Below are 26102 nucleotides of genomic sequence, written 5' to 3'. Positions count from 1 at the left end.
AAAAAGCACCAGCAAGCTATTTGTCCTCCACTCCCAAAGGCTTTAAAGTTTCAGCAAAGTCAAATGTCAGTAATTCTAAACCTTTTTTCCTTGTAGGAAGTCATTAATTGCTACTGTAGAAAAACAGCTTCTAGGTGAACACTTAACAGCAATTCTTCAGAAAGGTAATTGACCAGTTTATAAAGAGATCACTTTTAAAATGGTAGCGGCAAATAAGTAAAAAAAAATTTCTCAAAGATTACCCTCTTAAGAAGTTTGAGACTTTGTGGCTGCTTTTCTGAGGATGGACATAACCCTTTTTCCCTATTTATCATGGTAAACTTTGAGGAGGTGCTTCTTGGCTTAACTTAAAGGTATAGGAACTGAGAATGAGAGGGGTCCACTAACACCAGTAAAAAAAAAACAAAAAAAACAGTGGGAATGTGGGAATTCTTGACTTAATTTATAAGATTATGGTAGGGAAAAGAATTTCTTTTTACACTAAAGTGTATTTGTTCATAGCATATAAAACCAAGCACTTCTACTAATCCCAAGTGATCTTAAGGGTAAACCCTGAATTTTACTTTGACAGTGCCAGAAATAGACAAAAGCCTTACCTTTCTCTCGAGCCATCTTTTCTTTTATATAAAATGGATATATTTTAGAACTTTAATGCAGTTACATTATTAGTTCATTCTGAAAATCAAATATATTAGTATCTTATTCAAATTTGGCCTATTAATGCATGGTTTTTGAAATACTACAGACCATATCCAATACTCTGAAATACAGTTTTGTATACTAATTAGTGCCAGACGTAATATGGCTACTGCACATATGAGTGAGTTATTTATAATGTGTATTTAAGTAAATCAGTTTTTGCAAATTGGTTTATACATCTGATCTACCGTGCTAAATGGCACAAATCATTACAGAATTGTTTTTATATTTATATAAACTAAAGTTCCCTATATTTAGTTTTCATTTGGAAAGGAGATTTATTTATTTGAATTTAATAGAAAACAAATCTTTATATTAAAATTCATAGATTAGTAATAGTTTAGACCAGTATCACAATAATAATTTAACTGAATTTTCATTAAAATGTCTGGCATTTTTGTTCACTGTCTTTAATGCCAAAATGTTTGAAATTTCAGGTTTAAATAGCCTCCTTGATGAAAACCGAATTCAAGACTTATCTCTCCTGTATCAGCTCTTCAGTAGAGTTCGAGGTGGAGTTCAGGTTCTCTTACAACAGTGGATTGAATACATTAAGGTATTAACAATTAACTTGTAGTTTTTTTCTCTTATGTCTTAAATCTATACACTCAGAGTACACATCAGCAAGCATTTCTTACTTGTTAGACTCAGTTTTTTTTTAAGTAATAGGAGTTTTGAGGCCAGTCAACCAGAGAATGATAGCTGTGTAACAGATCAACAGTAAAAGTTATCTTCTTGACATCTGATGGGATTTCTAGCACCAATATTTAGAATAGTGAATGTGGGGGGAAAAAGAGGACTTTTTGGGGGCCCAAAATTTCTTTCCTTTCTTCACTTTTACAGTGAAGCCAGATTGCCGTTTAAAAAAAAAACTGAAACCTGACTTCTTTAAAAGTAGGGACAAGAGCCTAGAGGCTTATAATAATACCCCATTATGATACTGTATACCCAGTGGATCATTCCTTATTTTGTGATTATAGATGAATGGTTATCAGTCTGGATGTTTTATCACTTTATTTTTTTTTCCTGACTTTGAAAACAGCTTTATTTTATTTTAATATTTTGAAATTTAAAAATATGTGTACCTACTTAAAATATGATTTGGGAATTGTTTTCTTCAGAGATAATTCAATTTTAAAATGTGGTCATTTTTGTTTTTTAGGCATTTGGCAGCACTATTGTAATTAATCCTGAAAAAGATAAAACCATGGTTCAAGAATTGCTGGATTTTAAAGATAAGGTTGACCATATAATTGATATTTGCTTTCTGAAAAATGAAAAATTTATCAATGCCATGAAAGAAGCATTTGAAACGTTCATTAACAAAAGACCAAACAAACCTGCTGAACTTATAGGTATTTTTCCAGTCTTTTTTTTTTCTGGCTATTTAGTGTTCTTTTATTCATAGAATTTCAGTCAATTTGACTTTGACGAGGTTGTGTAGTTTATTAACACATTTATGTGGGGTTGCTTAGGTGGTAGTTTCTAAGAACCAGATATAAGGAATAAGTCCTTCAACAATAGTAATTCTTCTAATCCATGAAAACGATGTATTTTTCCATTTATTTTTGTATCTTCAAGGTAAAGAACATCTCAAGTTCACATGTCAAACATAACATTCTTTCTTTGTAAGAACCCTATTTATTCCTATTTATACTAAGTTGGATATCTGTTTTCTAAGCCTATAGCAATTTAGAGGTGGGGCAGGGTGCTACGTCTAGAGGCCCACCCTTAGTGCTACAAGAGAGGGTAGCAAGAAATTACAGTTGCTAGAGAGAAAGGAAAAATGTCCAGGACAAAAATAAGCTTAATAATCTGGGCCCACTTACTGTAAGGCTGTGGTATACAGCAGTGTTTCTCAGATTTCCCTACCAAATTACCCTTTAATGTCAGAAGGAGAGGTACCCTATGATAAAGGTCTAGGGTCTTCTGCCAGAAGGATGAAATTTCGTTGGTCTGCTACTTACCCTTTAATTTTTTGGCAAATTTTGCCTTTTACTCTGTGATGTGTCTGTTTTTTTTTTTTATAATAAGTAGTATTTAAGATTGCTTAACATCAGTGTAAAATGGACACCCAGGATGTGCCAGGTCTTTCAGTGGCTCTTTTTTTCTGAAATATAATTGACATACAATATTACATGAGTTGCAGATGTACAACGTAGTGATTCAGTGTTTGTATACAAACATTGTGAAATGGTCACCACAGTAAGCCATCTGTCCCCTTACAAAGTTACTACAATATTTATGGACTGTATTCCCTATGCTGTACATTATATCCCTGTGACTTATTTTATAACTGAATTTGTACTTCTTTATCCCCTTCACCCATTTTGGCACCCCAACCCCTTCCCTCTGGCAATCACCAATCTGTTCTCTGTATTTGAGTCTGAATTTTGTTTTGTTTTATTTTTTAGATTCCACATATAAGTGAAATCACACGGTATTTGTCTTGTTTCTCTGTCTTCTTTTCACGTAGCATAAAACCCTTAAGATCCATGTTCTCACAAAAGGCAAGATTTCATTCTTTTTATGACTGAGTAATATTCCATCAACACACCCACACACACCCTTCATCCATTGATGAACACTTAGGTTGTTTCCCTGTCTTATATATTGTAAATAATGCTGAAGTTAACGTAGGGGTGCATATGTTTTTGAATTAGTGTTTGTATTATCTTTGTAGTATAATTGCTGGATCATATGGTAGCTCTGTTAATTTTTTGAGGAACCTCCATAATGTTTTCCGTGGTGGCTCCACCAATTTGCATACCCACCAACAGCGCACGAGGAATTCCTTTCCTCCACATCTTCACCAACAGATTTTTTGTCTTATTGATACTAGCTATTCTGACAGATGTGAGGTGATATCCCATTATGATTTTGATTTGCATTTCCCTGTTGATTAGTGATATTGAGCATCTTTTCATGTGCTTGTTGGCCATCTGTATGTCTTTGGAAAAAGACATTCAGATCCTTTGCCAATTTTTTAATTGGATTTTTTTGTTACTGAGTTGTATGGGTTCTTTATTTGGGGTATTAACCCCTTATTGGATATATGACTTGCAAATATCTTCATTCCGTCTTTTCCCAAAAAGGTTGCCTTTTCATTTTGTTGATGGGTTTCCTTCTCTGTGCAGAAGCTTTTTAGTTATTTTTGCTTTTGTTTCCCTTGCATTTGGAGTCAGATTCAGAAAAAAAAAACATTGCTAAGACCTGTGTCCAGGAGCCTACAGCGATGTTTTTTCTTCTAGGAGTTTTACAGTTTCAGGTCTTCATCCATCCATTAAAAAGACAGTCAAGTCTCTAATCCATTTTGAGTTCATTTTTCTGTATGGTGTAAGATCATGGTCTAGTTTCATTCTTTTGCATGTGGCTGTCCAGTTTTCCCAATACCATTTATTGAAGAGTCTTTTTTCCCATCGTATATTCTTGCCTCCTTTGGTATAGATTAATTGACCATATAAGCATGGGTTTATTTCTGGGCGCTCTATTCTGTTCCATCGATATGTATGTCTCTCTATACATTAATACCATACTGTTTTGATTACTACTATAGGGTTTTTTTTTTATTTGTTTGGTTTTCTAAATATGGAACGCTTCATGAATTCGCATGTCATCCTTGCAAGGGGCCATGCTAATCTCTGTATCCTCCCAATTTTAGTTATATGTGCTGCTGAAGAGAGCGTTGATTACTTTGGTTTTGTAGTATAGTTTGAAATCAGGGAGCATGATACCTCTGTCTTTGTTCTTCTTTTTCAAGATTAGCTATTTGAGATCTTCTGTGGTTCCATACATATTTTTAAATTACTTGTTACAGTTTTGTGGAAAATGCCTTGGAATTTTGATAGGGATTGCTTTGAATCTGTAGGTTATTTTAGGTAGTATGGACATATTAACAATAGTAATTCTTCTAATCCATGAAAACGATGTATTTTTCCATTTATTTTTGTATCTTCAGTTTCTTTCATCAGTATCTTGTAGTTTTCCCTGTACAGGTCTTTCACCTCCTTGGTTAAATTTATTTTTAGGGGGGTACCTGGATGGCTCAGTCGGTTAAGTGGCTGCCTTTGGCTCAGGTCATGATCTCATGGGTCCTAGGATCGAGCCCTGTGTTGGGGTCCCTGCTCAGTGAGAAGTCTGCTTCTCTCTCTCCCTCTGCCCCTCCCCCTGCTTGTGCTCTGTCTCTCTCTCAAATAAATAGATAAAATCTTTTTTAAAAAGTTTACTTTTAGGTTTTTTATTGTTTATTTTTCAAAAGATTTATTTATTTGAGAGAGAGAGCAAGGGGGAGGGGCAGAGGGAGAGAGAGTCTCAAGCAGACTCCACGTTGAACACAGAGCCCGACATGGAGTTCCATCTTGTGACCCTGAGATCACGACCTGAGCTGAAACCAAGAGTCGGCTGCTTAACCAACTGTGCCACCCAGGTGCCCCGGTATTTTATTCTTTTTGATGCAGTTGTAAATGGGATTGTTTCCTTGAGTTCTCTTTGTGATAGCTCCTTATTAGTATATAGAAACACAACAGACTTTTGTATATTTTGTATTCTGCAACTTTACTGAATTTGTTTATTCTGATAGTTCCCGGTGTAGTCTTTAGGGTTTTCTATGTCTAGTGTTATGTCATGTACAAATAGTGACAGTTTTACTTCTTCCTTTCCACTTTATATGCCTTTTATTTCTTTTCCTTGCCTAATTGCTGTGACTAGACTTCCACTACGATGTTGAATAAGAGTGGTAATAGTGGGTATCCTTGTCTTGTTCCTAATCTTTCAGCTTTTCACTGTTGAGTATGATATTAGCTGTGGGTATGTCATATATGGCCTTTATTTTGTTGAAGTATGTTCCTGCTATACCCACTTTGTTGAGAGTTTTTTATCATAAATGGATGTTGAATTTTGTCAAATGCTTTTTCTATATCTGTTGATGATCATATGATTTTTATCTTTCATTTTGTTACTGTGGTGTAACATGTTGATTGATTTGTGGGTGTTGAATCATCCTTTCAGCCCCAAAATAAATCCCACTTGATCATGGTATATGATCCTTTCAGTGTATTGTTGAATTCAGTTACCACATCCAAGCCCCCCTATCTGTGCTCGCAGGCTATGTGGAAAGTGCAGTGATGGTGTCTGCCAACACCTTGATCTCTAGGGAGCATATTAGCTGTATCTCGCCCCTCCAGCTGATATGCCTCCAGATCAGCAAATGTATTTTTCACATACAGTCTAGGTGCTTTTCAAACTGTGGTTTTTTTTTACTGGGTCTTGGGGTGAGCCAGGCCACAAGAGAGTCCCCCAAGAGGGAATCTCTATTTCCTACAGCACTTTGGGATCCCCGGAAATCAGTTCTGTTGGTTTTTTAAGTCAGATGTTTAGGGGGCTCATCTCTGTGGTACAGATCACTGGGGCCAGGGTGCCTGAAGTAAGGCACCAACCCCTTACTCCTCCAAGAGAAGCACCTGTCTGGTGAAATCTTTCCCTGTTGTGTGTGGCTATACCTACGTTGGCTCTGCCTCTCCCACCCATCTTGGTGTGATCCTTTTATCCTTTGTTGTGGAGAATAGTTCATCTAGTTTTCAGAAGTTTCTCAAAAGGAAATGCTCTGTGTAACTGTAGCTGGGAGTGTGTTCATGGGAGGAGGTGAGTTCAGGCTCTTCCTATGCTGCCGTCTTGGACCTCCTTCCCATCTTCAGTGGCTTTGTTGACTCCAGCATGCTTCTGTATACACTGCCTCCCCCAGGATACCGCTACCCCATTTTAATAAGCATCAGGATAGTGGAAGTGAAAAGTACGTTAGATCGGGAGCCAGAAGGCTTGGGTTTGAGTTCAGGCTCTGGTGTTTATTAGCTCTGTGACATTGAATAAGTCACTTACTGACCTTGACTTTGGAGACTTTAAAAAATGCATGTATACCTCTGAAACATTGAAAAACTCAGTGTATCATACTCCTGTTTCGGTATGTATAGTGCCTAGCACCTTATGGATACCTGTGATCACTAAATATGATCACTAAACAATGAACTTTCCCCCCATTTTAGCTAAGTATGTAGATTCAAAGCTTCGCGCAGGCAACAAAGAAGCTACAGATGAAGAACTTGAAAAAATGTTGGATAAAATTATGATCATATTTAGATTTATCTATGGTAAGTGTTTTTGTTTCAAAATTTTTCTTTTAAAACAGAGTACTCAGCAGAGAAACTATCAAGTATAATCAACCAGGAGGGACTATTTATTTGGGAGTTATTTATTTAAATTTGTATTATGTTTGTTGCATTTAATTCATTAGGGTACTTGAGGAATGTTACTTAATTGCCTTGTGCTTTGTCTTTTCCACTTATTAAGAGCCTTATTTTTGCTGCTTGTTTTAATTTCTATTGATGCTAAAACCACCAGTTGACTAAAGTTTTTTTTAAAGAAAAGTTAATGCAGTCTTAATTCTTTACAACAAAGAACTTTTGAAATTTCCAGCCTAAATATCTACCTCTAATGTCTGTTGCATTTAACGAACGTGGATAAAATGTATAAGTTTAAATAACTTGGAATAATGGTGTGATTTATTAAGCACTTTGGAGCAATTTTGTCAGAACTTTTTATTGGACTCATGAATTGTATTTTATTATTTAACATAGGTAAGGATGTTTTTGAGGCCTTCTATAAGAAAGATTTAGCCAAGCGCCTGTTAGTTGGGAAGAGTGCATCTGTAGATGCTGAAAAATCAATGCTGTCCAAACTTAAACATGGTATGATCATCATTCTTTCTATTCCTTTTCTCCTTTGATTTCTGAGGTAAAATGCTAGCTTAATGTTTACTCTTAAATTGCCTCTTTCATTAATCATTGTTCATATGATGAAAATGTAAATTGAGTAAGCTCATGAGGTTTCCAACCTATTGTACACATCTCTACATATCCAGAGCTGTTGCAGTTTTTTAAAAAATAAAACATTGTTTTTGTTTTTATTAGTTGTATAAATATTTTCCATTTATCTTATGCCTAAATAGTAGATAAGGTTACTACAGGATTAAAGAGTTTGGCTCTGAATTAGTGGGGCATACACTTTGGGGTAAGGATTTTTTCATTCTTGTGAATAGTTACAGATCATATTTCATGCTAAAGTAAGTTTTATATTTCATGTTTTCAATTTTCAATTCTTTGTTTTCACCACTTTAAAATATCATAAATGTGTAAACATCTTTGATAGAATGTGGAGCTGCTTTCACCAGCAAACTTGAAGGAATGTTTAAAGACATGGAACTTTCTAAAGACATCATGATTCAGTTCAAACAGGTAAAAGTGAGTTAAACTCTTAACTTAATTTCTCAGACTTAAATATATTTATCTTCTTGCTGTGATATGCACTGAAGAGGATAAATAGAAACCTATATTTGTTGTAAATACATCATAGGAGCTTAGATGATATTCACGTTAGAGGAAAAAATCACCAACAAAATATATTTGACCTACTTCAGAATTTATTCCTGATATAGATCCAAGGTAACAAAAAACCAGATAAAATGCATTGACTGAAGTCACGACAAGAAAAACTGTAGCTAGATTGTGAGACCAGGGCTGTCACTAGCATCTAATTGCTGTTGGTGATTTGTATGTTCAAAGCTGGCAGTGGGGAGGGAGGAGAGGTGATAGAATGGTTGTATAAGGCCTTTGGGGACATTGTGAATGAAAAGCTAGATCCACAGTTTTGCAGATGTTGGTAGAAGGTGGTTTTGAAATATTTAAGAGCATAGGTAATAGTGATAGCAAATTAGATTTTCCTCTCAGGGTTTTAGTAATGACTTCTTTACCACCATATTGCTGTAGTGGGAACCGAGAATGGACAACACAAGAGAAAGATCAGTAGAATCATGGTCCTATAGTAGTGACAGAATAGGGTTTATCTGCTTTGCTCTTTCCCCTTCTTATTCCTTCCCCACTTCAGGTCACCCCCTGCAGACAGGTAGTGGAGCAAGTGAAAAACTGGAGACTTGGGCTAGCTGGTGGGGTGAGGAATGGGGGTTGCTACAAGGTGTCCCAAGCCACATAGGGGTCTCCAAAGATGGGGACTGCATGTGGTAGGGGGAAAAGAATGGAGAATGAGATTCTACCTATAACAGCCCAGCCATAAGTGAGAAATTAGTTAAGTCAATAATGCCTCTAACAAGGTCACATGATCCTTGTGTGCCATTGTAATAAAATATTATCTAGTACATTTAATATAGGCTTCATTTATAGTCCTTTTATAACAGTTGCCTTTTATCTTAAAGATGGTCAAAGTTTGCATGTAATTTTGTAATGGGGAACTTCTTGAATGGGTCGTTATTATGACATGAAATGTATGCGCTTTCGTTTTTAAGATCTTAGTGTATGTGTTGATCTTATTGTAGTATATGCAGAACCAGAATGTACCTGGGAATATTGAATTAACTGTGAACATCCTGACAATGGGTTATTGGCCAACGTATGTGCCTATGGAAGTCCATTTACCACCAGAGGTAAGAGTTGCCGTTCAGGACTTGAGTTATAAGCATAGAAATAAAGCTTCTATTTTGCTTGTCTTTGAAAAATAAATACTTTCTAAAAGTTTGTGTCAGTAAGCACACCAACACCAAATGCCAATTGTTTTAATATTTTGCTCTTCTTTTTATATGACTCTCGTATATATATCATTAGAGCTTAGTTAACGATGTCAGGTTTCTGGGTTCAGGGCCAGTTTCTCTGACTCTTCTTTTAGTTCTCCAGATTGTACCCATCATTCTGCCCAGCTGTCAGAAATTTTTGCTTGTGTATCACCTGGGGGTTGGATTGCTGAGTGAGTGGGCTTGAGTAAATCCATCCTAACTTTTGGGGAAATGTCTTAAACTCAGGACTGAAGCTTAGAAAGGGGGTTAAGGCTAGAGATAGATATTGAGAATTCTTCGTGGAGATGATCATGGAAGCCAAGGGGGTAGAGATCTCCCTCATTAGGAGGAAAAATATAGAAATAGGAAGAAAAGGGCTGAGACAGAACTTCGGAAAAGGTTCACATTTGGCAGATGGTAGGAAGAGGGACCTGTGAAGGAAACCAGCAAAGAAGCAATAGTGAGATAAAGGAACTGGTATGGTTTGGAGGCACAAAAGCTCCTGGAGGTGAATATTTCAAAAGAGGGGACGTTTAGATGTTGCAGAGAGATCAAAGAGTATAAAAACTGATAAATGCCATTAGATTTGGTAGTGGGGAGACCATTACCTTACATCAGAGTGATCAGTGGAATTACTGGGTATAAAAACTGATACTAAAAACTTCCAGAAATTATTACACATAAGGTAAATATAAAGAATGGTGAAAGTGGGGCGCCTGGGTGGCTCGGTCATTAAGCGTCTGCCTTCGGCTCAGGGCGTGATCCCAGAGTCCTGGGATCGAGCCCCACATCGGGCTTCTCCGCTGGGAGACTGCTTCTTCCTCTCGCACTCCCCCTGCTTATGTTCCCTCTTTCACTGGCTGCCTCTCTCTCTCTCTGTCAAATAAATAAAATCTTTAAAAAAAAAGAATGGTGAAAGTGATACTGGATACAGAGCTTAAATAAAGCTGTATTTTATTTATTGTAGATGGTAAAACTTCAGGAGATTTTCAAGACATTTTACCTAGGCAAACATAGTGGCAGGAAACTTCAGTGGCAGTCAACCCTAGGACACTGTGTGCTAAAGGCAGAATTTAAAGAGGTAAGTAGATGTTCCCCAAACTTAGTTTTCATCTTCATCTTTGATGTTGAGGTCATCCTCTTTTTTTTCCTTAGAAAATTTTTTTGAGTAAAGTTGACATACGATGTTACCTTAATTTCATGTGTACAACATAGTGATTCAACTTCTGTCCATATTATGCTGTGCTCACCAACAGGTCATTCCTCTTAACTTGAAGGTTTAAGCTGTTTTACAAGTTTATCCTAAATACATGACAGACTGATTGCTTATCACAGCTTTGTGTGTATTATAAGAATGTGGTCTTCTTCATGGCTGAATTGGCCCTACTGCAAGACCAAAACCAATAACCATTTTTCTGCCATCCTTTCCCCACCTGTGGATGCAGTATTCTTGTTGCTGCTGCTTGACAGGAAACTTCTTGTTGCTGGGAGCTAGAGAATAGAGTGGGCGTAAAGGAGAACAGTTCCCATATCTAATTTCCAAAAATCCCTGCAGCTTTTCATGACTGATTTGAATCCAACAAGTTGAAAATGCATTTGAAATAGTGATTTCTTGCTGCTTCTGAAAAATAATCTATAATGACACATGAGGCTGATTTATTAATTTTCATTATTCTGTTGTTCTGTTTTAATTATAAGGCTTTAAAAAAAGACCTGTGGAAAGGTCACCCAGTCCTCCTTCCTGTTTTAGGTAGGATCACACATAAACCCTACACTGAACATACTAGCTTTTCTGGATAACGTTGATCCATGTTTCTGAATCTACTAATTGAAAAAATGTTTTTCCTGTTAAAGATTAGTTATTTGATTAATTTTCATGTATTTTTTTTAAAAAATGATGGCTAAACTGCTGTTTCTTCAACAGGGTAAAAAAGAACTCCAGGTCTCTCTCTTCCAAACCCTGGTGCTGCTAATGTTTAACGAGGGAGAGGAGTTCAGTTTGGAGGAGATCAAGCAGGCTACCGGAATAGGTTTGTATTGAATCAATTAGCAAGCATTATTCAATGTCTACTGTATTCATTCCACTAGGTTAAGAGCTTTGGGGGGGATACAAAGGAATAATCCCTCTCCTCAGCACTCATATAATCATGGGGAAAGGGGGAATTTCACAACCAGTAAGTACCAATATGTGGTGCTGACTAGGAATGTGTTAGGAGTTTAGCGAAGCAGGAGATGTCTGTGGGCTGGCATAATTGGGAAATCATTCATGAAGCAGGTGATATTTGAGGTGGGGCTTCCCATTTTAGTTAGGGAGATGGCATAAGCTGCCAGGGGAGATAGTGTGAGACAAGGCCTAGTGCTAGGAATGAGCACAGTGTGGGCAGGAGTCCCGAAGTATTAACTGCAGCATCAAATAGTGAGATACAAAGCTAGATAGGTAAGATGAATAGAGCCTGATCATGGAAAGCCTTGCAAATCTAGCAAATGAAACCTTTGTAGGGTTTCAAGTGTGAGACATACTAGAGGTGGCTTATTTGGACAACTTACTTGGAATCAATAGATGGTAGGGCAGCTTGGAGGTTGAAGAGATGCCAATCCAGAAGCTAGTGGGGGTAATTCAGGCATAAAGTGATAAGGGACTTAGTTTAGAATGAGGCCAGTGAGAATGATGAAGAGGCCTCTATCTCTAAGGAAGTAACTACTAGCTACATGAAGGATGAAGGGGAAGGAACAGTTAAAAGTTAAAAGATGATTCCAGGGGCACCTGGGTGGCACAGCGGTTAAGCGTCTGCCTTCGGCTCAGGGCGTGATCCCGGCGTTGTGGGATTGAGCCCCACATCAGGCTCCTCCACTGTAAGCCTCTTCTTCCTCTCCCACTCCCCCTGCTTGTGTTCCCTCTCTCGCTGGCTGTCTCTCTCTGTCAAAAAAAAAAAAAAAAGATGATTGCAGGGTTTTCTCACCAGAGTGGATTGGTAGTTTCAGGGCTAACAATTGGAAAGAGGACACAGTTTTATGGGGAAGATATGAATTAAACTTTGGACATATTGGAGTTGATGATAGTAAAACAGGTGGAGGTATGTTTTGTAAGATTTTTTTTTAAGATTTTATTTATTTATTTATTTATTTGTCAGAGAGAGCACAAGCAGGGTGAGCAGCAGGCAGAGGGAGAAGCAGGCTCACCGCTGAGCAGGGAGCCCGATGCAGGCCTTGATTCCAAAACTAGGATCATGACCTGAGCTGAAGGCAGATGCTTAAGTGAGCCACCCTGGCATCCCTGGAGGTGTCTTTTGAATGTGGGATTAGAAGGAAGTGACATGTCCTTTCTGAAGACTTGGTAGTTATCCACGTGGAATAATTGGAGCCTTTAGAGGACCACAGGAAAAAAGCCATTGGTTAGGACAAAGAGGAAGTCATTGATGACCTTGCAGAGAAAAAGGAAACTGTTTTAATAGAGGGATGGGGTAGAAGTAGATTGAGGTGAATGTAGTGGTTTGTGTTGATGAACTAGTAACAAATAACTAATCCACTATTTCTTCTTCAGAGGACGGAGAATTAAGGAGAACACTGCAGTCATTGGCCTGTGGCAAAGCTAGAGTTCTGGCAAAAAATCCAAAGGGCAAAGATATTGAAGATGGTGACAAGTTCATTTGTAATGATGATTTCAAACACAAACTTTTCAGGATAAAGATCAATCAAATCCAGATGAAAGAAACGGTATCTCTTTTGCATTCTCCTTGTTCTGATGCACTGGAATTATACGTGTTCATAATAAAAATGTATAAAGATTTTATGCCTGTACTACAACCACTAACTAACATTTTCTGTGCCTATATCTAGCTCAGTATATTTCAGTACTTGATCTTGAAGTTTTTTGGGGGGAAGTGCACACAGTTGGGCTTGATAATTTTATATCTTGCTTTTTTTGCTTAATATTAGAGTTTTAGAATTTTCCATGCCATTAAGTATCTTCATAAAATGGCAGATGGCCACACGATGTTCTTTAACATGGCCATTATAATTTATTCAACCAGTGTCTGTTGGGCAGTTAAATTCATAATTTCTTAGTCAATAAATTTCCATTTCTATTGTCATAATTTCTATTGTCAATAAAACTGCAAGAAACATCTTTGTACCTAAATCTTAATCTCTCTGAGACTTCCTTTATGATAAATTCACGGAAGTACTTCTTTGGGGTTAAAGAGTATGAACATTGTAGGAGTCTTAAAAATGATGTCGTATTGTGTTCCAGAACTTCTGGACCAATTTACACTCTGTCTAGCAGTGAGAATGCCTGTCTTAATGGTGCCCTCACCAGCACTGAAGATTATACTTTCTTTTTTAAATCTTTGCCAACTTGTCGAGTGAAAACTCCAATTTACTTAGTATTTCTTTGATTAACAGTGACGTTTTTGTTTGTTTTTGCCATTTGAATTTGTAAGAGACTTTTATTACAGAAAGAAACAACTGCAGCATTTCCTGAAACCATTTGGTTTCAATTCCAAAGGTTTAATGCAGTACATGAGGAAAAGTTTTAATGTGAGATAGCGGTCGGTATCTCAGACACGTTCCTGTCTTCTTTACATTCACATTAAAGGTGTGATAATCCCTTAGAAGAGTACTGTGTTCTTTTAAAACATTTATGCTGTATCAGAAAGAAATTAACTACAAGAAGCCCAAACTATTCTTTTAACTTAGGTGCTAAAGATGGCCTTTTTTTGCTTTAGCATTAAAATTGATAAACTGTCTCCTAAACACCTAAATTTCTGTCAGTCTTGAGCAAAAATAATAGCTAACACTGCATTTCTGATTTATGTATTATAAAATAAAAATTAATTTTTAAAAAGTTTGACTCTAGCTTAGCTAGTACCATACTTTAAGTCAGAGATCAGAGTCAATCTGTTTTGCAGATAAGCTAATGTCCTACAGAAATCTGGCCAGTAACCCCTTGTGACACATTTAGAAGATTTTGAGGACAAAGTAAAAGAAAATGATAAATGCTCCATCAGCCATCTCTACTTATAAAAAGACAACTTTAAGTGGTATTTTTCTATTAACTAATATTGGCATTACTTCAGTGGTACAGGACAATATAATTAGGACAGAAAAGAGTTGTTTGTAGGTTTTTTCCCATCATCATCTGTATTTATAAGATTTCTTTAAATAATTCAGTATATTTAAACCGTTAATAGTGTGTCATGTCCCTAAAACATACAAATTTGTGTAAGCAAGTTTCACTTCAGGTACATTTCCTAAGTTTAAAAACTTTTTTGTTAGGTTGAGGAACAAGCAAGCACTACAGAAAGAGTATTTCAAGACAGACAGTATCAAATTGATGCTGCAATTGTTCGGATTATGAAGATGAGAAAGACGCTTAGCCACAATCTTCTTGTTTCAGAGGTGTACAACCAGCTGAAATTTCCAGTGAAGGTAGGTACTTCTGTGTTTTTGAATTGACCTTATAATATATAAAAGAGAACACATTACATTTTCAGACACAAATCTTAAAAACATAGATTAAAGCCTCAAGACCATTTGGAGGGACAAAAGTTTTCATTTCTCATGCTCATATATATGATCCCCCCCCCAGAAAAACCCTTTGTTAGCATATGTGGGTAACTGTGACAAAGGGGAAAGTCATAAGGGATCTTAAACCTGAAAGTTTAGCTGCTAAATGAGTGTGAAATTTTCAGGTTCATTCACAATATTTCCTTTGAGCTTTGTTATTTTTGTTATTTTTTTCTTTTTGAAATGCCTTGGTATTTTGACAGATTTGGTTATTTTAATCTTCTGTTTAGTTAGCTTATGTAAGTGTCCATTAAAAACTCTGCACAGATAATTAGCCATCAGGCATCTTTTTGAAAAGTTTAACAATTGTTCTGGCAACCTGAAATTGGTCATTTAAATGGACATGTGCCAGTGTAAATGTCCAGTAATAAAGAGGCTTAGACAATGTGGTGTTTTATTGGCCTTTTTTCCAAGGTTTTTTTAGAAGGTTCTCAGACCTTTGTGATGATAAACACTTTGTAGAGTTTGGATAGACTCTTGGCTCTTGAGGTTCTCAGCAGCTTTGGGCTTAGGTAAATCATTTCACCTTGTTTTGTAAAATGGGGATGATAATGTGAGGCTTAAATGAGATGTGATCTATGTACAAAACTTAGCACTGGGCCTGGCATTGTAGGTGCTTGTTAAGTGATTAATGCTAATAAGGCAGGTTTTCTCTCTTCTCCAAACCTAATACTGCCTTCTCACTACCACACTCTTACCCTTATGCTCTGCCTTACAACTATTTCATCTCCAGCCAGAGAGGTCACTGAGGCAGTTAAAGGATCATTATAATAAATGTTGGTTTTTGGCCACCCCATCAAACTACTTTTGCTCTTTACTCTTCTCAAATCAAGTGGCCATTTTACACTATCTGAAAAACTCTGTCAGCAAGATTATATTCTTTTTATGGGCTAGATACAAAACACAGTGAAATTTTGTCATCTAAGAGCTACGAATGCAATCATGAGAACAAGTTAGAAGCTGTCTCAATTTTTCAACCATAAGTAGGATTCAAAAATCCAAATTGTTTATAGTAGGTAACAGGTAAATCTTAAATTAAACCTAAAATACAGAGACCTTTATTAGGAGGTAATTCACTTATCAGACCATTTGTTGTAGCATTCTTGTAAATAGTGTTTTCTGTAGTACATTTTTTTTACCTTAATTCATAAAAACGCAACCTGCCTGTGAGAACTAGCTTTTGCCCAAATTTAGGGTCTACTTATCTTCTCACACTCTGTTGGCAAAACTAAATAGCAATTCTGTTTCCCTAAACTATAACGTATTCCTCATGTGAAGTTATGATAAGTTAGTTTTTTGTATTTGTGCGGAGAGTATCTGGTTCTCAAAAGACCTCTTTAAGGTAGAAAAGTAACAAAGTATTGTGTAATATGACAAGATGTGACGGTATATGTATAGTATAAAAACATTTCTTAATCTGGTTTTATTTTCATTATACTTTTTCTCTTTAAAAAAATAAGGATATTTAAATACATTAAATCAGTGAGCCAAAACTTCTTTTTTTTAATGGGGTATTGTTACATGGGCTTGAGCCAATGATTATAAGGTTTGCACTGAAAATTTGCCTTCTCTTACAGCCTGCTGATCTTAAGAAGAGAATAGAATCCTTAATTGATCGGGATTACATGGAAAGAGATAAAGAAAATCCGAACCAATACAATTATATCGCATAAAACCTTGGCCTCCGAGTATTTGGTATCATATGCAGTACCCAGTGGATAAACTAACCTGTTGATCCTATATTATTTGACTTCTTTTATACTACCAATGACCAAATGAAGCAGTGTAATGGAAATAGTTGAGTCGACTTTTTCAGTGGTTAACATGCCCATTTAAAGAGTTAATACTTAACCTTTAAGAAGAATGTTGTTGAACTCTTTGCATGTTATTTAGTATGATGTGCAGAAAATTCTTAAGAAAGTACCTGGTCTTCATGATTCCTGTTTGGAACTGGGGAAGAGGTCCTATGGCTATTAAAAAAGGAGGGGGGGTTCTTATACACCATTAATTATGAAGCAAAAGGTTTATTTGCTTAAAATGTCATTTAAAGATACTTAAACTGCATGCAAACTTTATTTACTGTACAGAGTTCTGGATGTATTTATCAAATAGAAAAACCACCCTGGACTTGGTTGTTCACCTGTTTTGTGATTTCCCTTGAAAAGAAAAATAAGTTGTCATAGCTATTGATATTTTACTATGTAATGTTCTGTTACACTGAAAGGGATGTTTTAAAAAAAAGTTATTTGGAAACAAGTTTTCAAGTAGAGGGACAGTTGCTTACATAATCTCTTGTATATACGCATCCTAAGACATTCTATTTATGACCATGGGATGTGTGTATATGGCTTAGCCCTGAGTTTACTGTTCTGATTAACAGGTACTTATAAAAATAGATGAAATAGAAAATTGCTGATCAGCTGTATTAGAAGAACATGGTAGGAGAGAAAAACCCAACTCTTCATATTAAAAATGAATACAATATGAACATTGCATAAGAGACCAAAACCCATGTGTTTTATAAATTTTTACAAGAGCAAAAATTCATCAACTAGTTTTCAACTTCCTATAGACTTCAATGTTGTTTGGACAGTTTTGTCTTCAACTTGGACCAATTGTTAGATTGTTACACGCTTCCTAGGATTTAGCATTCCTATTTTCTCTACCAAAGTTTTTTTGGGGGAAGCACCCCAACTCTCCATTTTGCTAAATAAAACTATCATCCTCCTAACTTCCTAAAGACCTAAAGTAAAGGTCTTCCTTTATTTTCTCCATAGACCTCCTAAGTGGGAATTTCAAAATCTGTATTATGCTGATCTTATTCCTTTCAAAATTTCTTGAAGAGTTCTCATAGCCACTGGACATCTGCTTTTCAGGGGAATGTCCTAGGATTGTTCATACATAGACAATAGCAGAAGTATTGTTACTCAAATTGGTAATGTGAGTAGAAAGCCTTCTCTTTAGCATCAGTGGGGGGTTGGTTGGTTGGTTGGCTTTTGTGGGTTTGGTGGTTGGGTTGTTTTGTTTTTTTGTTTTTTGCTTCTTTGTTTTTCCTTGAAGGGAATCGATCTTGGAGGAGAAGCAGAAAATTTTGTGTGGATTTTTTAAAATCAGAATTACTTTGATGCTTCTGGCAACAGTGTATTTTCTTGACTATTTGGAGCCATTAGGAAGAATACCTAGGTCCTAACTGTCAACTGAGGAGACTTTTGGCTCTTGTGTCTATTATTGACTGTTTTCTTGAATTCTCAAGCCCTGTGACCAGCTATTATAAAAAAGTTGCCTGTTTCTCTGATTGCATCAACTTGCACACTGTTAACAATATGTGGTATTTAGAATGCCTTCCTAATTCTTTTTGAGCAGCCATTGCCTATATTTTCTCAGCTTCTCCCTGGTTTCCTTGCATGAGCTTATCTGACAAGGAAATGCGCCAATTCTGTTCATCCTCTCTTCACACTGGACCATTTATGTCAGTGTTCTAATTCATCCCTGATGGTCTCTGAGATATATAGACTATTCCACAAGACTCAGTAGTTACTCTTAAGGCATTTTTTAGGTAGAATTGGTCCCTGTTAGGAGGAGACTCTTGGTGTCACTTTTGTTATCTTGAAAGCCGGTCCCTTCCCTGAGGCTCTTAATTTTTTGAAAACTTGATGCTGTTTCAACTGAAAAATTGGCAAGAATATTAAAAAACAAGTCGAGGGGAGCTGTTTAAGACATTGAAAAATAATTGCAAACAACATTGGGTAATTGTGACTTTCAGTTGTTCTGTATCAGTTAAATTTTTGTGCTCTTTTCCCTGTGTACGTGGTGGTTCTATTTTTCTCCAATAAAACTTTTATTTAAAAAAAGTTTCTGGAGAAGATCTTTAAAATTCAAGCATTTAAAGAAAGTTATGAGACAACAGAACTTTAAATCTTCCTAATGATTTAATGAATTTACATCTGTCAATTTTGTTATTTTAAAATTTTCTCTTTTTTATTTTTGTGGTGGTTTGGTGATAATGCTATAGGAATGTGGAGGAGGGTATTGGTAAAGGGTGAGTCAAATTCCCAGGAATTCTCAAGGTGAGTATTCATTCTTAAATGTCATATTTTAGAAAAATCAAGTGCAAGTGTAAACACGGTTTCATTCAAATTCTCAAAAGGCGGATTGTTGCATAAAGTCAATGTGAAACTAGATTTACATTGAGGGAAGAATAAAAGATGAAATGCTTTTGTTTCAGTAATGGCACTTGATCTTCCTTTGCTATTAATAATGACTTCTGCTGTGTACTGTCACTGTAAGATGCACATCAAGGACCTTACCAAGGAATCAGGAATCAGGAAGCTTTTTTTTAACCCAGTTCCTGAGTCTGTTGAACAGTCTGAACATGATGTCTAGCCACACTCTTGAGAATTCTGATCTTGTACATGTGTGTACAGTTGAAGAAAGCAGTTTATTCTGTTTAGGCATCTGGGTCTCAAGATTTTCAGAAGCTTCTTTTTTAATCTTAGTATCCATAAATCTTTTACATTAGCTGTTTTTTTGTTTCTTTTAATGACCATTCTGTTTAATGCTGTGAACGGCAGGAAGTGTTATAAACATGTTCTGTTCTGTCATGTACATACAATTGCCAAACATACTGTTCATTAAAAAGAGCGGTACTAATGGGAATTTGCATAATTAGGCTTTATATGATGTCCTTGCTAGTGCTTCATTAATCAATATTTTTTAAGTTTCCTACAAAAATTTGCTTTACATTTGAATGTGAAGAGATTTGTTCACCTGGAAACACTTGGTTCAGATATAACATTTTGTTCAGTTCTTTTCCTTGCTATTATAAAATAGGTATTTCTTTTTTTGAACACATAGTATAGTTTTATATTTAACAATCCCTAGGGTTCCCTGCCTGGCTCAGTCAAGAGAGCATGCAGCTGTTGATCTCGGGGTTGCGAGTTCAAGCCCCACATTTGGTGTGGAGCCTACTTTAAAAAATTTTTTAAATATACTACAAAAAAAACCAATCCCTTGAATTTATGTCTAGCACAGTAAAAAGAAATGTAAACTTTCTTTTGGGGAACTTTTTTTTTAAAGATTTTATTTATTTATTTGAGAGAGAGAGGAAGGAGCAGGGAGCCCAGTGATGACGCAAGGCTCCATCCCAGGACCCTGGATCATGACCTGAGCTGAAGGCAGATGCTTAACCTACTGAGCCACCCAGGTGCCCCGTGTAGAACTTTTTTATTCGATGTAGAATGTAATATGCTGTGGAGCCACATTAGCACTTAATAGAACTTAATAGCTGTAAAAACATTTTCCTCCCAACCTTTAATTCTTTTTTTTTTTTTTTTTTTGGTGAGAGAGCGGGGATACAGAGGGAGAAGGAGTGAGAAAAATCTTAAGGAGGCTCCACACCCAGTGCGAAATGAGTGCAGGGCTTGATTTCACAAACCTGAGATCATGATCTGAGCCAAAATCAAGAGTCGGGTGCTTAACCAATGGAGCCACTCGTGCCCCATAACCTCTAATTGTAATAAAATATTTTAAAACCTCTTCTTTAATTAAAAAAATTTGTGAATTGCACAAAATTTTCCATTTTAACCATTTTTAAAATTTTATTTATTTGTCAGAGAGAGGGAGAGCATGAGCAGGGGGAGGGGCAGAGGGAGAAGCAGGCTCCCCTCTGAACAAGGAGCCTGATGCGGGACTCAATCCCAGGACCCTGGGATCATGACCTGAGCCAAAGGCAGTCGTTTAACTGACTGAGCCACCCAGGCATCCCCATTTTAACCATTTTAAATTGTACAGTTCAGTGACATTTAATACAGTCACCCTTTTGTGCAACCATCACCATTCTCTAGTTCCAGAACATTTTCATCATCCCAAGGAAACCTTGTACTCATTAAGTAGTTAATCCCCATTCTTCCTCTATCCAGCCTCTGGAAAGCACTAATCTACTTTCTATCTCTATGGATTTGCCTAGCCTGGATATTTCATATCCGTGCATATAATATGTGACCTTTTGTGTCTGGTTTCTTACCATTTAGCATGATGCTTTCAAGTTTCACCCATGATAGAGCATGTGTCAATACTTCATTCCATTTTATGGTTGAGTAATAGTGTATGTATGTACCACATTTTGTTTATTCAGTCATCGGTTGATGCACATTTGGGTTGTTTACTCCCCTTGGCAATTGTGTGGCATAGCAACACTATAAAGATTTGTGTATAAGTACCTGTTCACCTCCCTGTTTTCAAATCTTCTGGGTATGAACTCAGCAGTGGAATTGCCAGGTTATATGGCAATTCTCTGCTTAATATATTGAGGAGCCACTAAACTTTTCTGTAGAAGCTGCATCATTTTACATTCCCACCAGCAATGTACGAGGGTTCAGATTTCTCCACACCCTCATCAATACTTGTTCTTTTTCTTTTCCTATTATAACCATCCTAGTGGGTGTGAAGTGCTGGTTTTTGAATTGCATATCCTTGATGACTTATTAATGTCGACTATCTTTTCATGTGCTTGTTGGCCATTTGTACATTTTCTTTGGAGAAATATCTATTCAAGTCCTTTGGCCATTTTTTTAAAGTAATCCCTGTGCCCAGTGTGGAGCGTGAACTCACAACCCCAAGATCGAGTCTCATGCTCTGTCACCTGAGCCACCCATGCACCCTTCCTTTTGGGCCATTTTTAAAATGGGTTGTCTTCATGTTGATGAGTTGCAGGAGTTCTTTATATATTAAGGATACAAAACCCTTATTAGGTACAGTGGTTTGCTAATATTTTCTCCTATTCTTTGGGTTATCTTTTTACTTGCTTCATAGTGTCTTTTGATGTACAAAAATTTTACATTTTAATGAAGTCCAATTAATTTTTTTAGTCTCTTGTTCTTAATGTTGTCATGGCTGAGAAACCATTACCAAATCCAAGCTCTAATTTACCTCTATGTCTTCTTGTGTGAGAGTTTTATACTTTTACCTTTAATCTCATTTGAGTTAATTGTTGTATGTAACATCAAGTAAGGGTCCAACTTCATTCTTTTGCATTTGGATGTCCAGTTGTCCCAGCACCATTTGTTGAAGAGACAATTCTTTCCCCCATTGAATGCTCTTGTTACCCTTGTCAAAAATGAGTTGAGCATAGCTCTGTGGGTTTATTTCTGGACTTTTCCATTGATCCATCTATGGATCATTATACCAGTATTACACTATTTTGATTACTGTAGCTTTTTAATAAGTTGAAATCGGGAAGTGTGAGTCCTACACTTCTTTTTCAAGATTGTTTTAGTTATTCAGGTCTCTTGCTATTCCATGTGAATTTTAGGATCAACTTTTCCATTTCTGCAAAAAAGACCATTGGGATTTTGATAGGGATTCTATTAAATGTATAGATCTCTTTGCGAGTATTGCCATCTTAATAGTATTAAGTCTTAGTTTAGACCATGAACATAAGATGTCTTTACATTTTTTTTTAGAAAGAGCATGTGATTGAGGGCGGGGGGGGGAAGGAGGAGAGGGAGAGAGAATTTTTTTTAAATATTTTATTTATTTGATAGAGAACAAGCAGGGGTAGCAGCAGAGGGAGAGGGAGAAGCAGGCTCTGCCGAGCAGGGAGCCTAATGTGGGGCTCGATTCCAGGACCCTGGGATCATGACCTGAGCCAAAAGCAGACACTTAACTGACTGAGCCACTGAGGCACTCCATGGAGAGAGAATCTTAAGCAGCCTCCACATGCAGCACAGAGCCCAACACGGGGCTCGATCTCAACCCTGAGATCATGACCTAAGCTGAAATCAAGAGTCAGATGCTTAACTGACTGAGCCATCCAGGAGCCCCAATGTCTTTACATTTTTAAACCACTTGTTTTAGGTCTTTAAGAAATTTCTTTCAGTAGGGGCGCCTGGGTGGCTCAGTTGTTTGGGCATCCAACTCTTCGTTTCAGCTCAGGTCATGATCTCATGGGTGATGGGATCGAGCCCTGGGTGGGGTTCTGTGTTCAGTGGGGAGTCTGCTTGAAGATTCTCTTCCTCTGCCCCTCCTCCCACTCAAGCATGCACATGCTTTCTCTCTCTCTGCAATGAATGAATCTTTAAAAAAATTTTCTTTCAGTAATATTTTGTACATTTCACTGTACAAGTCTTTTATATCACCCTGGTTAAATGTATTCCTATGTATTTTGTTCTTTTCAGTACTGTTACAAATTAAATTGTTTTTTTAATTCACTTTTCGGATTGTTCATTGCTAGTATATACAATTTTTTTGAAGATTTTATTTATTTGAGAGAGTGAGCGAGAGAGAGAAGGAGCAGGGGGAGGGGTAAAGGAATAAGGAAAAGCTGACTCCCTGCTGAGCGGGGAGCCCTACACAGGGCTTGACCGGGGTCTGGATCCTGGGACTCTGGGATCATGACCTGAGCTGAAGGCAGATGCTTAACTGACTGAGCCACCTAGGTGCCCCTAGCATATACAATTTTTTAAGAGATTTTATTTTTAAATAATCTCTACACCCAACATGGGACTGAACTCACAACCCTGGATCAAGAGTCACATGCTCTCCTGACTGAACCAGCCAGGCTCCCCATATACAATTTTTCTGTGTTGATCTTACACCCAACAACTTTGCTGAATTTGTTTACCAGCTTTAATATATTTTTGTGGATTTTTAAGGATTTTCTATATATAGCATCTTTGTTGTCTACAAAGAGAGAGAGTTTTTCTTTTTCCTTTCCAATTTGGGTGTGTTTTCTTTCTTTTTCTTGCCTAATTTCTCTGGAGCTTCCACTATAATGTCGAATAGAAGTGGCTAAAGCAGGGGCGCCTGGGTGGCACAGCGGTTAGGCGTCTGCCTTCAGCTCAGGGCGTGATCCCAGCGTTATGGGATCGAGCCCCACGTCAGGCTCTGAGCCTGCTTCTTCCTCTCCCACTCCCCCTGCTTGTGTTCCCTCTCTCGCTGGCTGTCTCTATCTCTGTCAAATAAATGAATAAAATCTTAAAAAAAAAAAAAAAGAAGTGGCTAAAGCAGGCATCCTTGTCTTGTTCCTCATCTTAGGGGGAGAGCTTTCAGTCTTCCACCATTGAGAATCATATTAGCTGTGGGGGTTTCATAAATACCCTTTATCATGTTGAGGAAGTTTCCTTCTATTTATAGTTTTCTGACTGTCTATCATTTAAGAATGTTGTATTTTGTCAAATGCTTTTTCTGCATCAATTCAGACAATTGTGGCTTTTTCCCTTTGTTCTATTAAATTGGTGTGTTACATTTATTGGTTTTCATATGTTGAACCACCCTTGCATTCCTGACAAATCCCACTTGATCATGGTGTATAATCCTTTTAATATGTTGCTTCATTTGGTGTGCTAATATTTTGATGAGGATTTTTTAAAAAGATTTTATTTATTTATTTGAGAGAGAGCACAAGCTGGGGAGTGCAGAGGGAGAGGGAGAAGCAGACTCCCCGCCGAGCAGGGAGCCCGATTAATCCCAGGACCCTAGGATCATGACCTGAGCTGAAGGCAGATGCTTAACCAACTGAGCCACCCAGGCGCCCATTGATGAGGATTTTTGCATTATATATTCATAAGGGATATTGACTTGTCTGTAGTAGTCTTGTGTCTTTGGCTTTTCTCTCAATAGAAGGAGTTAAAAAGTGTTTTTTCCTCTTCTATTCTTTGGAAGACTTTGAGAAGGATTGGTGTTAATTCTTATATATTTAATAGAATTCACCAGTGGAGCCATCTGGTCCTGAGCTTTTCTCTATGGGGAAATTTTAAATTACTCATTCAGTCTCTTTGCTTATAGACCTGTTCAGGTTTTCTGTTTCTTCTTGAGGCAGTTTTAGTATTTTGTTTCTAGCAATTTGTTATTTGATCTTGGTTATCCAATTCATTGGTGTACAGTTGTTCATAGTGTGTTTTTTTCATCCTTTTCGTTTCTGTAAGGTTGGTAGTAATGTCCTACCTTCGTTTCTGATTTTAGTAATTTGAGTTTACTCTCTTAGTGTAGCTAAAGGCTTGTCCATTTTGATCTTTTCAAAGAGCCAACTTTTGACTTTGTTGCTTTTCTCTTGTTTTTCTGTTCTCCAGTTATTTCCACTCTAATATTTATTATTTACTTCCCTCTGCTAGCTCTGAGTTTAGTTTGCTCCTCTTTTTCTAGTTCCTTAAGGTATAGAAGTTAGCTTATTGTTTGATTTTTTTTTTTTTTTAGTGTAGGCATTTACGGTTATACGTTCCCCTGTTGGCACTATTTTTGCTGCATCTTGTTAAGTTTTAGTACAGTATTTTCATTTATCTCAGCACTTTCTAATTTCCATTGTGATTTCTTTTTTGATATATTTGTAATTTAAGAGTGTGCTGTGTAATTTTTACATATTGTGAACTGTTCACTTTTCTGTTATTGATTTCTAGTTTTTTCATTGTGGTCAGAGAAGATCCTGTGTATGATTGAGTCTTTTTTTAAAATTTATTGAGACTTGTTTTGTGGCCTAACATAGATTTTTCCAGGAGAATGAATACTCCATGTGGACTTAATGTGCATAGTGTTTAAAGTCCTGCTCCCTTATTGACCTTCTTGTTCTGTTCATTATTGAAAGTGGGGTATTGAAGTCTTCACCTATTATTGTGGAACTGTCTGTTTCTCCCTTCAGTTCTGTAAATTTCTGCTTCTTGTAATTTGGGACTCTGTTAGGTGTTTATATGTATAGATTGTTATATCTTTTTGATGGGTTGACCCTTAATATATATTACAGTTCTTTGTCTCTTCTACAGGTTTTTACTTAAAAGTTTATTTTGTCTGATAGTAATAGAGCCACTCTAGCTCTCTTTTGGTTACTATTTGCATGCAATATCTTTATCCCTTTCTCTTTCAACCTATTTGTGTTTTGGGATCTGAAGTGACTCTCTTATAGGTAGCCTATAATTAATGTTTTTTTTAAAATCCATTCTTTCGATCTCTGCCTTTTTTGATTGGAGAGTTTAAGCCATTTGCATTTAAAATAATGACTGATAAAACTGCCATTTTGCTATTTGTTTGCTATATATCTTGTATCTTTTGTTTCTCAACACCTTTATTACTATCTTTTGTGTTTGAATGTTTTTTGTAATATAGTGTATTGATTCCCTTCTCGTTCCTTTTTTCTCTATCATTTTAGTTATTTTCTTGGTGATTAGGGGATTGCAATTGACATCTTAAATTTACAACAAACTAGTATGAATTAGTAAACAACTTAGCTGCAACAGTA

The 26102-nt window shown here is 36.6% G+C and overlaps 1 protein-coding gene and 1 non-coding gene across 3 annotated transcripts in view; one reads left to right on the top strand and one right to left on the bottom strand.

Moving 5' to 3' along the window:
• Positions 1-18729, top strand: part of CUL4B (cullin 4B) — a 35764-nt gene extending 17035 nt beyond the window's left edge. Inside the window, exons 10-21 of one of the 2 annotated variants that reach the window (XM_011229100.3) lie at positions 97-164; positions 1137-1255; positions 1862-2054; positions 6738-6842; positions 7329-7439; positions 7900-7985; positions 9080-9187; positions 10281-10394; positions 11238-11343; positions 12855-13027; positions 14588-14740; positions 16456-18729. In XM_011229100.3, coding sequence (XP_011227402.1) covers positions 97-164; positions 1137-1255; positions 1862-2054; positions 6738-6842; positions 7329-7439; positions 7900-7985; positions 9080-9187; positions 10281-10394; positions 11238-11343; positions 12855-13027; positions 14588-14740; positions 16456-16551 — 1432 coding nt within the window. In that variant the 3' untranslated portion in view covers positions 16552-18729. Of the gene's footprint in view, positions 1-96; positions 165-1136; positions 1256-1861; positions 2055-6737; positions 6843-7328; positions 7440-7899; positions 7992-9079; positions 9188-10280; positions 10395-11237; positions 11344-12854; positions 13028-14587; positions 14741-16455 lie in introns of both variants that reach the window. The other variant, XM_011229099.3, reaches the window with a different exon arrangement.
• LOC117797545 lies at positions 4282-4383 on the bottom strand. The gene has a single exon (XR_004622558.1). It is a non-coding gene; the product is annotated as a U6 spliceosomal RNA (small nuclear RNA).
• Positions 18730-26102: the final 7373 nt, after the last annotated feature.

This window comes from Ailuropoda melanoleuca, chromosome X, assembly GCF_002007445.2.
Source record: "Ailuropoda melanoleuca isolate Jingjing chromosome X, ASM200744v2, whole genome shotgun sequence".
NCBI lineage: Eukaryota > Metazoa > Chordata > Mammalia > Carnivora > Ursidae > Ailuropoda > Ailuropoda melanoleuca.
The sequence above is the reverse complement of the archived record's forward strand: the minus strand, read 5'-3'. Positions and strand labels throughout refer to the sequence as shown.